Source organism: Hemiscyllium ocellatum, chromosome 22 (genome assembly GCF_020745735.1).
Source record: "Hemiscyllium ocellatum isolate sHemOce1 chromosome 22, sHemOce1.pat.X.cur, whole genome shotgun sequence".
Taxonomy (NCBI): domain Eukaryota; kingdom Metazoa; phylum Chordata; class Chondrichthyes; order Orectolobiformes; family Hemiscylliidae; genus Hemiscyllium; species Hemiscyllium ocellatum.
In genome coordinates, this window is record NC_083422.1 from 34,660,236 (window position 1) to 34,673,394 (window position 13,159).

Consider the following 13,159-nt stretch of genomic DNA (forward strand, 5'->3'; position numbering starts at 1 on the left):
AGGCTTTGGAAAGCCCCACAAATAACAGTTTTGATTCCCTTGGAAAATACATTCCTTCAACAAAAGATTACAAAACAGGTCTAAGGTTCCTAAAGAACAATTTATTTTTTAAAAATGGCTTACTAATTGATTAAATAGCTTTGCATGCTTCGTTAAGATTAGATTAGATTCCCTACAATATGGCAATGGACCCTTCGGCTCAAGTCCACACCGACCCTCTGAAGAGTAACCCACCCAGACCCATTCCCCTACTCTATATTTACCCCGACTAATGCATCGAACACTATGGACAATTGAGCATGGTCAATTCACCTGACCTGCATATCTTTGGATTGTGGGAGGAAACCGGAGCACCCGGAGGAAATCCACGCAGACACAGGGAGAATGTGAATACTCCACACAGACAGTCACCTGAGGCTGGAATCGAACCTGGGTCCCTGGCGCTGTGAGGCAGCAGTACTAACCACTGAGCCACCATGCTGCCTGCATATATTGCCAGATATGTACAGTATATATGTAGGTGCATACAGTAAGGGTTTTGCTTAGCTTTGATGTTTCTTAACATGTATATTAAGCAACAAGCAAAATGATAGTGCATCCTTGTAGTCACAAGGTTTGTATCAGATTAAGGGGAGTGGTCAAAATATTCAGTGGATGGGATCTGCTGTGTAGTCTCTTAGAGCTTCATAAGGATGGTGAAACAGGTCTGATCTCTGCAGCTATGGTTTGAATTGAAAATGATGATCATGGACAGTCAATTAGAATGATAATGGTGACTGGAGGTCTCAGGAATGATGTCATATATGAATGTTTCAATAATTCCATGTTGTCAGTTTGCTAAATATTCTGGATTGTCCATATGTAAGATTGTAGCTAATTTGATGGAGTCATCCACATATTGATAAAAGTATTAGAGTACGTCAGAAGGTAACAGGAATGTTCCTCTTTTTGGGCATAGGACAAGCAGGTGGAGATTTGAAGGGAAAATTAAGCATTTTGGGCCTCCAACAGCAACATTCAAGATAGGGACTTGACCAGAATGTTGGGATTCAGTGCGTAATTCACCACAGTCAGTCAATTAGGGCAAGAAATTCCATTCTATGATTAGAATGTCTACTTCAACCTAGATGGAAAATTCTCACAAAACATGTTGCCAAAACCTCAAGATCATTAAGACAGCCTGTTTGTTCAGTATTTATATTTCAGTGGCTCTGTTTTCTTTGAAAACCCCATCTTAAATTGCAAATAAATTTCTAAATGATAGCTCAATTTGTATTTTGTCCAAGTTAATTCATGATGAAGCTGCTTGCAAAATATGCAAACCTCGGTTGTTGGTAAAATTTTAGAATCCATCATTAAGGACGAGGTTTCTAAATTCTTGGAAGAGCAGGGTCGGATTACAACAAGTCAACATGGATTTAGTAAGGGGAGGTCGTGCCTGACAAACCTGTTAGAATTCTTTGAAGAGGTAACAAGTGGGTAAGACCAGGGAAACCCAGTGGATGTGGTCTATCTAGACTTCCAAAAGGCCTTTGATAAGGTGCCACTCGGGAGGCTGCTGAGTAATGTGAGGGCCCATGGTGTTTGAGGTGAGCTACTGGCATGGATTGAGGCTGACAGAAGGCAGAGAGTTGGGATAAGAGGTTCTTTTTCGGAATGGCAGCCGGTGACAAGCGGTGTCCCACAGGGTTCAGTGTTGGGGCCGCAGCTGTTCACGTTATATATTAATGATCTGGATGAAGGGACTGGGGGCATTCTAGCGAAGTTTGACGATTATACGAAGTTAGGTGGACAGACAGGTAATACTGAGGAAGTGGGGAGGCTGCAGAAAGATCTAGACAGTTTGGAAGAGTGGTCCAGGAAACGGTTGATGAAGTCCAATGTGAGCAAATGCGAGGTCTTGCACTTCGGAAAAAAGAATACAAGCATGGACTACTTTCTAAACAGTGAGAAAATTCATAAAGCCAAAGTACAAAGGGATCTGGGAGTGCTAGTCGAGGATTCTCTAAAGGTAAACGTGCAGGTTGAATCTGTGATTAAGAAAGCGAATGCAATGTTGTCATTTATCTCAAGAGGGTTGGAATATAAAAGCAGCAATGTGCTACTGACACTTTATAAAGCTCTGGTTAGGCCCGATTTGGAATACTGTGTTCAATTTTGGGCCCCATACCTCAGGAGGGACATACTATAACTGGAGCGCGTCCAGCGGAGATTCACACGGATGATCCCTGGAATGGTAGGTCTAATATACGAGGAACGGCTGAGGATCCTGGATTGCACTCACTGGAGTTTAGAAGGTTAAGGGGAGATCTAATAGAAACTTACAAGATAATACATGGCTTGGAAAGGGTGGACGTTAAGAAATTGTTTCCGTTAGGCGAAGAGACTAGGACTCGTGGGCACAGACTTAGAATTAGAGGGAGTCAATTCAGAACAGAAGTGCGGAGACATTCCTTCAGCCAGAGTGTGGTGGGCCTGTGGAATTCATTGTTGCGGAGTGCAGTGGAGGCTGGGACGCTAAGTGTCTTTAAGGCAGAGATTGATAAATTCTCGATGTCACAAGGAATTAAGGGCTACGGGGAGAATGCGGGTAAATGGAGTTGAAATGCCCATCAGCCATGATTAAATGGCGGAGTGAACTTGATGGGCCGAATGGCCTTACTTCCACTCCTATGTCTTATGGTCTTATGCAAACAACTGCAAAACGTTTTAGATATGCAACAAATTTGCATTTGAGTTCTTTCTTTTCATTTCCTTGAAAAATTAAGTACTGAAGAACATTGTAATGCATTTCCAGAACTTCCAAAGTTGATTTTGAGGAAGTCAAAGTAATTTAAAAGATTGCACTGTGTGCATATTATTTTGGGGTAAACACTAAATCCGCACTGAAAGTGAGAGGCAATTCAACCCCAAAGCAGACTAGTTTAATTACCAGAAGATTATGCAATTGTCTTAAAATGACTAAAAAAAAGGAACCAAATAACAAGTAACTATTTTCTTCATCACAAAGGCAGTCAGGTGACATCTGACCAAAGAAACTCAAGAGATCCCTGTTCTATGGACTATTCTGAAATTAATGAGATTTAAGACTTATTTTATGCCAGTGAAATGGACCTAAAGATATTAAAATTATTCAAATGTCCCTTCAGGATAGGAGGGCCATTAACTTGAGTTTCCCTGAAGGTCCATCCAAAGATTCTTCTCGAATAATTATTGTGGGGTCCAAACCTATGACTACTTCCATCCAGAAGATCAACAGATATATTGGAATCCCATCTCCTGTGAGTTCCCCTCTACACACCATCCTGACTTGGAAATTTATCTTTCAGTGTTGTGGAATTCCTTCTAAGGTCATTGCGGCCTACCTATAGCAAATGAACAGCAACTGTTCAAGAAGGCAGCTCATCATCACCTTCCCAAAGGTAACTATGGATGGGCAATAATAGTTGCAGTGACACCCACATCCCATGAGTGATTTTGTTTTTAAAATGACCATAAAAGCCAAAATCCCTTTCTGATCCATGCATTAAAAATGGAAATGATGCTAGCTGGTAAGGAAAAAAAAAATCACTATTTGGAGAAATATCATTGTATCCTGCATGTACTGGTGGGCTTGCTGCAGTCAATATAACCTCTACACTGTAAATAATGTATGGAACCATTGGCTTCCATTCAACACATATCACTTGGAACATGCTGTCACAGAGTGGGGCTACTGAAAACACTAAACTTTCAGAGTTGTAAGACAGTCATTGAAAGAAAGTAATTTAAAACAAAACAGCAGTTTCTGCATTTTGCACTCCCTGCTGCTATAGAAGTGAAAGGAGATAGGATTTTTATTGCCCACTCTCAGTGATAAAACTATGATCTCGTCATCATTGCTGGAGAAAGGAGGAATCCAAGTTGTTTGCAGCCTATATCTCATTGAGGAGCAGAAAAAAAACAGCAGAGTTTGAAGACAATTTGAACTACATATTAACGTTATATATGAACATTCTTTGTTCAAAGTAGCTTAAGGGAAGAACAAGACTACTGCTCAGAATGTGACCACACTGCTACAGCCAACTGAATGCTGAGAATGTGGCCCAATGGAAGAGAAGCTTGGAGATAAGCAGGACCTCTTATGCCCAAGAAACTTCTATGAGAGAACATCTGCTAAGAGAGGAGAAACAGTCTCAAGAAAGCTTTCAAAATATATCAGAGATCGTCAATCATCAGTGCATTGTTGGGAGAACAATGAAACTTTGCATATGCACAGTGGTTAGCACTGCTGCCTCACAGCGCCAGGGACCTGGGTTCAATTCCCGCCTCAGGCGACTGTCTGTGTGGAGTTTGTACATTCTCCCCGTGTCTGCGTGGGTTTCCTCCGGGTGCTCCAGTTTCCTCCCACAGTCCAAAAGTGTGCGGGACAGGTGAATTGGCCCATGCTAAATTGCCCGTAGTGTTAGGTGCCGGGGTAAATGTAGGGGAATGGGTCTGGGTGGGTGTGCTTCGGCGGGTCGGGGTGGACTTGTTGGGCCGAAGGGCCTGTTTCCACACTGTATGTAATCTAATCTAAATATATACTGGGCTAGATGAGAACAAACTAAAACAAAGAAATAAATGTTGGCTGGAAAACCTGCAGAAAGATTGAAGCCAGAGGGGAGGATGTAAAAATTGGGGAGGACATCATACAAAACAAAAAGGATGCATATCCAGCAGAGGAGAAGCAGCCAAATTGCTTTGCACACAAGTATTTAGTTTGGGAGAAGCAAAGAATGCCTATAAAGAGGACGACTGGGGAGATGAAAGTTGACGAACCTGACTAGTCTCTCTACATCAGGCAACAGATTGACACAGGAGAAATTTAGGCCTGCAGATGCTGAATATCAAAGTCAAAAAAGTGTGGTGCTGGAAAAGCGCAGCATGTCAGGCAGCATTCGAGGAGCAGGAGAGTTGATGTTTCATCAACATTCCTGATGAAGAGCTTATGCCCAAAACATCGACTCTCCTGCTCCTTTTGGATGCAGCCTGACAGGTGCTTTTCCAGTGCCACACATTTTGACAACACATTAATGCAGTCAGGTCTAAAGTTTGATAAACTGTTTGTGATTGGTAGAATGATGACTGTGAAAGGAGAGCATCAATTGAATTTTGTGTCAGATAGATGCCATGCTTCATGCAACATGAGGAGTTTCACTGAACTTTGTAAAGTCACTGCAGATAGTGACTCAGAAATGAAGGCCTTTAGGTTACAGTTAAGGCTGCAATGGAATAATATTCATCCCAAGATGTAAAATAAATCAGAGAGACCAATGCAATGAGATGAATGGAGATATAGAATTTCAAATTGAAGATGTTAAGCAAAATCCACTCATCTCAACTGAACCAAGTCTAAAGTTTGAACTAGCAACCCTAGATGTGCCAGAAGAGACCTGAAGTGTTTTGCAGCCTGCTGAGCTGTTGACTGCTGAACAGACCTCTGAAGCTGGCTACCACGCTTTTTACAGGTCTTGGCTGCCTTCCTGGTGATTATAACCTTGAAACAGATGAAACATAAGACCAACCCAGCATCTCCCAAGTCCAACCTGTGAGACAAGTCATCAAAAAAAAGACAACTCCTACAGCAGTAAAAAGAAAAAAAATCAGGAAAACAGAACAAACAGCACAGTACAGGCCCTTTGGCCCTCTGTGTTGCACCAACCTGTGAAATTAATCTGATGCCCATCTAACCTACACTGTTCCATTATTATCCATATGTCCATTGCCCATATAAATGCCCTTAACATCAGCAAGTCTACTACTGTTGCAGGCAGGCCATTCCATGTCCCTAATAAAGAAGCTACCCCTGATATCTGTCCTAAATCCGCGTCCCCTTGTGTTAACCTTCACCATCCAAGGAAAAAGGCTCTCACTATCCACAGTATCTAACCCTGATTATCTTATACGTCTCAATTAAGTCACCTCGCAATCTCCTCCTCTCCAACAAAAACAGCCTCAATTTCCTCAGCCTTTCCTCATAAAACCTTCCTTCCATACCAGGCAACATCCTAGTAAAACTTTGCTGTACCATTTCCGAAACTTCTATATTCTTCCTATAATGTTGTGTCCACAACTGACCTCAATACCCCAGGTGCGGCCTTACCAGTGCCTTGTCCAGCTGAAGCTTGACCTAGTCCCCCACCAATAACAACCCTATGAACCTTGGTGGCAACTTTCAGCGATTTATGCATCTGGACACAGATTTCTCTATTCATCCACACTGCCAAGATTTTACCATTAGCCCAGTACTCTGCATTCCTGTTACTTCTTCTGAAGTTAACTACCTCTCAATTTTCTGCATTAAACTCCATTTGCCACTTCTCAGCCCAGCTCTGCATCTTATTTATTTCTCTCTGTAACCCACAACATCCTTTGGCCCTATCCACAGCTCTGCCTACCTTCGTATCATCCACAAATTTGCTAACCCAGCCTTCTACACCCACATTTAAATCATTTATAAAAATGACAAACAGCAGTGGCCCCAAAACAGATCCTTGCGGCACACCACTAGTAACTCTAAGAGCTCCAGGATGAACATTTCCCATTAACCACCACCCTCTGTCTTCTTTCAGCTAGCCAATTTCTGATCCAAACCATTAAATCACCTTCAATTCGAAAACTCCGTATTTTGTGCAATAGCCTACTATGTGGAACCTTACCAAATGCCTTACTGAAGTCCATAAACACCATATCATCTGCTTTACCTTCATCCACCTGTTCGGTCACCTTCTTGAAGAACTTGATAAGGTTAGTTAGGCAAACTGGGTTGTCTATCCCTAATCAAATTATTCCTTTCCAGATGATTATAAATCCTCTCTCTTATAACCTTTTCCAATACCTTACCCACAACCGAAGTATGACTCAATGGCCTATAATTACCAGGGTTGTCCTGACTCCCCTTCTTAAACAAGAGAACAACATTTGCCATCCTCCAGTCCTCTGGCACTACTCCTATCGACAATGATGGCATAAAAGATCAAAGCCAAAGCTCTGCAATCTCCTCCCTGGCTTCCGAGAAAATCCAAGGATAAATCCCATCTGACCCAGGGGTCTTATCTATTTTCAGATCTTCCGAAGTTGCTAAAACCTCCTCTTTGGTAACCACAATCCCATCTAATCTTGTAGCCCATATCCTCACTAACATTGGAAAAGGACAATGTGAATACTGATGAAAAAGTATTCATTAAGAGCTTCCCTATGTCCTCAGATTCCGCACATAAAACTTTCACTACTGTCTTTGATTGGCCCTAATCTTACTCTAGGGTTTTCCTTGATCCTGCCCACCAAGAACTTCTCATGTCCCCTCCTCGCTCTTCTTAGCCCTCACTTTAGATCTTTTCTGACTAACTTATAACTCTCAATCCCCCTAACTGCGCCTTCATGCCTCATCTTCACATGAGTCTTCTTTCTCTTGACAAGAGCTTCAACTTCTTTAGTAAACCATGGCTCCCTCTCTCGACAGCTACCTCCCTACCTGATAGGTAGATACTTATCAAGGTGCTGCAATAACTGTTCCTTGAATAAGATCCACATTTCAAGTGTGTCCATCCCCTGCAGTTTCCTTCCCCATCCTATGCATTCTAAATCTTGCCCAATTGCATCATAATTGCCTTGCCCAGACTTCTACCTCTTTCCCTGTGGTATATACCTATCCCTGCCCATTGCTATTGTAAACATAACTGAATTGTGATCATTATTGCCAAAATGCTCACCTACCTCCAAATTTAACACCTGGCCAGGTTCATTCCCCAGTACCAAATCCAACATGGCATCTCCCCTTGTTGGTCTGTCTACATACTGTGTTAGAAAACCCTCCTGCACACATTGCAGAAAAACTGACCCATCTAAGCTACTTGAACTATCGTACTCCCAGTCAATATTGGGAAAGTTAAGGCCCCAGAGTATGCATACATGCACAAGTTTTTAAACCACTAAAGAAATATTGCCTCAACTTGCAAGGCAAAGGTCTACACTACCTCAATGTGAAGAATGCTACTGACAATTGAAGCTAGAGGAGAGCAGCAATTTGTAAAACTACATTGTGGATGCCATTTGGAAGACACAAATGGCTGTGTATGCTGTTTGGCATTTCCTCTGGGCCAGAAGGATATCAACTCAGACAGCAAAAGTGAGTCATTGTACTTCTTGGAATGGAAGCTATTATGGATGATCTGATAAATTATGGATGAAAAGATACAAGAGAAAGAGCCATCACAAATCACAATCAGAATCTGCTGCAATTGTGAGGGACCTAATTTATCACCAGAGGTATGAGCCTTCATGCAAACTCCCTGCCAAGGTCACACAGTGGTGCTGGAAAACAGCACAAGAAATAGATTTCAATAGAATCAATCAAATAGTGATGACAATGCCAGTGCTAAGGTGCTATGACATCTTGATCGTATGTGGTGACATATCCGAACAGACATATTGCCATGACTACAGATATGTGCATACAACTGGAGAAATTGGTCCTTCACTACAAAGTGGCTGATTAGGACGAAGGGACTTCAATGACAGTCAGTCCGAAAGGACCACTATTCCCAATGATAGTGATCAGAAACAAGTTAAACTGGCAAGAGCATTCACTATGGGAATGATTTTCTTGAAGAAAGAAAATAAATCTAGAAAGGACTTCTAACAGCTAACAGTGAAGTGCCTGTTCTGTTAGAAGACTTGGACAATTTAAGGATTGTATATGTATTATATATTCAGAGACTGAACCCTTCAGTTTTGAAAAAAAGTCATAATGGATAAAACATGTTAACTCTGTTTTTCTTTCCACGGATGCTGGAACTGCTGAGTTTCTTCAGCAGCCCATTTAGTTCAATAGTGTTACACTGATGTTTGTGCTTAATGGGAGCCTACTGCCACTGTACATCATCTCACACTATTTGCATATCTTTCTATTTCTTTCTCCCTCATGCCTAACTAGCTTGTCCCTTATGCAGGGCATACAATGGATAGTCAATCCAAAGAGAAACATAATATTTGCCATTTCCACGACCTCCAGCAGGGTGCCACCAAAAATATCACCCTTTTCTCTACCTGGTCAACACTTCACAGGGGTTGTACCCTCCACAATGTTATGGCCCAGTGACCCATCAATGCCAACCCCCTCACTGGCACCTTATCATGCAATTGCAGGAGGTGTGACATTCGGCCCTTCACCACCTCCCTCCTCACTGTCCAAGGCCCAAAATATACCTTCCAGGTGAAGCAGTATTTCACTTGTACTTTTTTTCAATCTTGTTCATTGTATTCACTGCTCACCTCTATATTGAAGCTCAAATGCAAACTGATTGATTAATCAGTTTGGGAAACACATCTGCTCTGACACAAGAATGACTCTGACCTTCTGATCACATCATTTAAGTACATGATCTTGCTCTCTTACACCATTCTGTCCTAGGTTTGATACAATGTTCCAGTGAAGCCCAATGCAAGCTGGAGGTGCTGCATCTCATTTTTTGTTCAGATACATTGTATAGGACAATATTAAGTTTGACAACTTCAGCCCATGAACTCTGTTCTCCATTTTGATTCCACTCCCCTGCCCCATGTGTTTTTGCATGAATTTGCTCTCAAGAGCTGACATTTTTTTCTGCTATGAACACCTATTCTTCATCTATATCTCTTTGTTATTACATTTAGAATTCACTTTGCCTTTTGCTATTGGGCATCTTTGCCATGTGTTCAATTTGCTCCTCCTCCTTGATCCCCACCTTTTCTCTACAGTTAAAAAAACTAATATCTTTTCTAGATTCTTTCTTGTTCAAAGAACTCATCTGGATGGAAGCCGTTAACATTTCACCATGCACTTATTTGTGCACTTCTATTTGAGCATTTATTCTTCAATTAATGCATTATACTGGGCTGGCATTGGGAACAGTAGGCCCATTTCCATCGAAAAACATTTATGTATTCTATTTTGTGAAGAAGACAGTTTAGTAAGAATGCTAACCCTTCATTGATTTATAATCATGAGGTATAACAAAAATATCTAAATAACTTAGAAATGAAGATCACTGCCTCCATCTCCCCCTACTACGTACATGCAGGCTATTCAACTTAATTCTACCACATTTAATTTAACTCAACGAATATTCTGACTTTACTCAAGAAAGAAAAAAAAGACTGAATGACCACAAGGAATTCCACATTTGGAATAGTCTGATACTTGAACATTGGGATTTGATGTACAATGATTTACATACATAAGATTGACTACAGCATAATAAATATGTCTAAATAGCGTATAAAATATCAGGTTTGGCACCTATACAAACATATAGACTTATAGATGTATATAATATGGCTGGTAAACATAGGATTCAGGATGAGCTTGCCAATTGGATACAAAATTGGCTTTACGGTAGGAGACAGGTGGTGGTGGTGGTGGAGGGCTGTTTTTTGGACTGGAGGCCTGTGACCAGTGTTGTTCCACAGGGGCTGGTACTACCATCCCTGTTGTTTGTCTTTTATATAAATTATTTAGATGAGAATTTAGAAGATGTGGTTGGTAAGTTCGTGGATGACAGCAAAATTGGTGATGTAATGGACAGTGAAGAAGGTTATCTCAGATTACAAGGATTTGATCAATTGAGCTAATGGGTTGAGGAGCAGCAGATGAAGTTTAATTTGAATAAATGCAAGGCATTGCTTTTTAGTAAAGTAAACCAAGGGCAGGACTTACACAATTTATTGTAGGGCCCAATGTAGCTTTGTAGAACAGCAGCAGCCAGGGGTTCAGGTACATAATTCTTCAGCATTTAAGTCACAACTAGTCAGGGTGGTTAGCACACATCGCTTCATTACACAAGCCTTTGAGTATAGAAGTTGGGATGTCATGTTGTACAGGACATTAGTGAGGTCTCTTCTCAAGTACTGTGTACCATTCTGGTCGCCCTGTTATAGGAAAGATATTACTAAACTGGCAAGGGTTCAGAAAAGATTTACCGGAATGTTTCTGGGAATGGAAAATTCGAGTTAGAAAAACAGGCTGGGACTTTTTTTTCCACTGGAGTGTAGAAAGTTGATAGGTGACTTGAGAGGTTCAGAAAATCATGGGGGTATAGATAAGGTGAAAATCAAGGCTCTTTTTCCCCTAAGGTGGGGGCATGCAAAACTGGGGGTATATCTTTAATGTGAAAGGAGAAAAGTTTGAGGACACGAGCGGCAACTTTTCTTTTAAAAAAAAAGAGACAAGTGGTTAGTGGGTGGAATGAACTGCCAGAGGAATTGTTGGATGCAGGTACAGTAACAATGTGGATACCCTATAATATAATCAGGAATATGGGCCAAACATATTAAGATGGGACGAGCTTAGTTTGGGAACAAGGTCGGTGTGGGCTAGTTGGACTCCGTGCTGTATGATTCTAAGCCTCTAAACTGGTCGAGTGGCAGGCATTTAAAAAAGTAGCAAAAATGTGTAGATATTCAAATTGGCAGGATGCAACCAGTGGAGAAAGTGAGGACTGCAGATGCTGGAGATCAGAGTTGAAGTGTGTGCTGCTGGAAAAGCACAGCCAGTGAGGCAGCATCCAAGGAGCAGGAGAATTGATGTTTTGGGAAAAAGCCTTTCATCAGGATTCCTGATGACAGAACATAACCAGCGGTATCCTACAAGGACAAAAACCTTGATGCATGACGAATCTGAAACATGAACTTAGCTTTCTGTCCACAGAAGCTGCCAGACCCATGAGTTTCTCCAATCATTTCTGTTTTGGTTTCGGATTGCCAACATCTGTAGTTCTTTGTGGAGTTATTTTTGTGAACCACACAGATCAATTATTCACATTATTTATTCATGACTTAGCTAATAGCACAGTAAATCATACATCCAAATTTGCTGGTGACACCAAGTTAGACAGCATTTTAGAAATGTAGATAATAGCATTAAATTACAAAAGAATATTGATATGACCTACGCCGGTTCCTGGAATTATAGCCAAATGCATAGTCACTAACTTAATTATAAACAAAAAAAGTGAAGAAAGAAAAGTTCATGCTTTCAATAATAGTCACTAATGCTTGAAGATATGGACTACAGCGCAAGGGGGGCATATATTTATCGGCCTATAAGTGCAGTCATTGGGAATTTTCAGAAGTGCTGATGAAGCAACTTGAAACACAATTGTACATATCTCAGAGGCACTCTTACCCAATCCGCAGGCTCCTCTCTGGATGAAGATGACGGGTGGTTGGTTTAGTGCCTGTGCCCTCCGGCTCACCGCCTTCAGCTCACACACATTCCGGTAGGTGCTGCCGTCGCTGCCGCACACCGGCTCACGGTTGTCGCAGACACACACGCCTTTGATCCGCCGCTTGGCCTGGTTGGCCGCGACCGGCACCGAGCAGCGCAGCCCTTCCCCGCACCTCGCCTCGTCCCTGCGGCCGCCGCATGACTCGCCCTCGGCGGCGCCGCACAGCTGGCAGCAGCCGCAATCATCCAGCACCAGCCCTGCCCAGCAGTCAGAGGGCACCTCCGGGCAGCTGGAGACATCACAGAACTGGGGGCAGCTCGGGGAGCGCCTGGTGATCCTACTGTCTCCCAGCAGGAAGCAACTGCTCCCCAGCACTGCACACACGAACAGCAGCATCTTCCAGTAATACTGCAAAAAGTCATACAAAAAAATACACCAGCTCCTTATTAATCCCTTCTAAATCAACAACTGCTCAAAAACACACCATGTGGAGGGCAGAAAAAAGTTTCTATAAGTTCTAAAGTTTCGTAAACAATACAAATAAAGTTATTTCCGACCCAAAACAAAGCACCGTCCTCTTTATCCGAACTTCCAATTTCATAACAGTGAAGTGGCTCCTTTATAAAAAGCCCGATGAATCAAAGCAGATCCAGCCGCATTCATTGGTCTGCTCTGAACGATGAGTCCTACCACCACCAACCCCCCCGCCCCTGTATCACCGCCTCTTCCAGACCCAGATGCTGCACAATGTTGCTCGGTTCTGCTGCTCACCTCTTCGTTGCCTATCCCCTTTTCGACTGCCTCTAATATCCGAATCACTCCAAAGTAATGGAACCCTCACTCTTTTACAAAGAGGATAACATCATGGGTTTTTTTTAAAAAAGCACCATTTTTCTTAAATTCGGCACGTTCGGAAACAATAACAGAGAGCA

At 42.0% G+C, this 13,159-nt stretch overlaps 1 protein-coding gene across 1 annotated transcript in view; it reads right to left on the reverse strand.

The window, feature by feature from the left end:
• htra1b (HtrA serine peptidase 1b) overlaps positions 1-12,832 on the reverse strand; it is a 50,183-nt gene extending 37,351 nt beyond the window's left edge. The window contains exon 1 of the mRNA XM_060842037.1: positions 12,185-12,832. Coding sequence (XP_060698020.1) covers positions 12,185-12,623 — 439 coding nt within the window. The 5' untranslated portion in view covers positions 12,624-12,832. The remainder of the gene's footprint in view (positions 1-12,184) is intronic.
• Between the last annotated feature and the right edge of the window lie 327 nt (positions 12,833-13,159).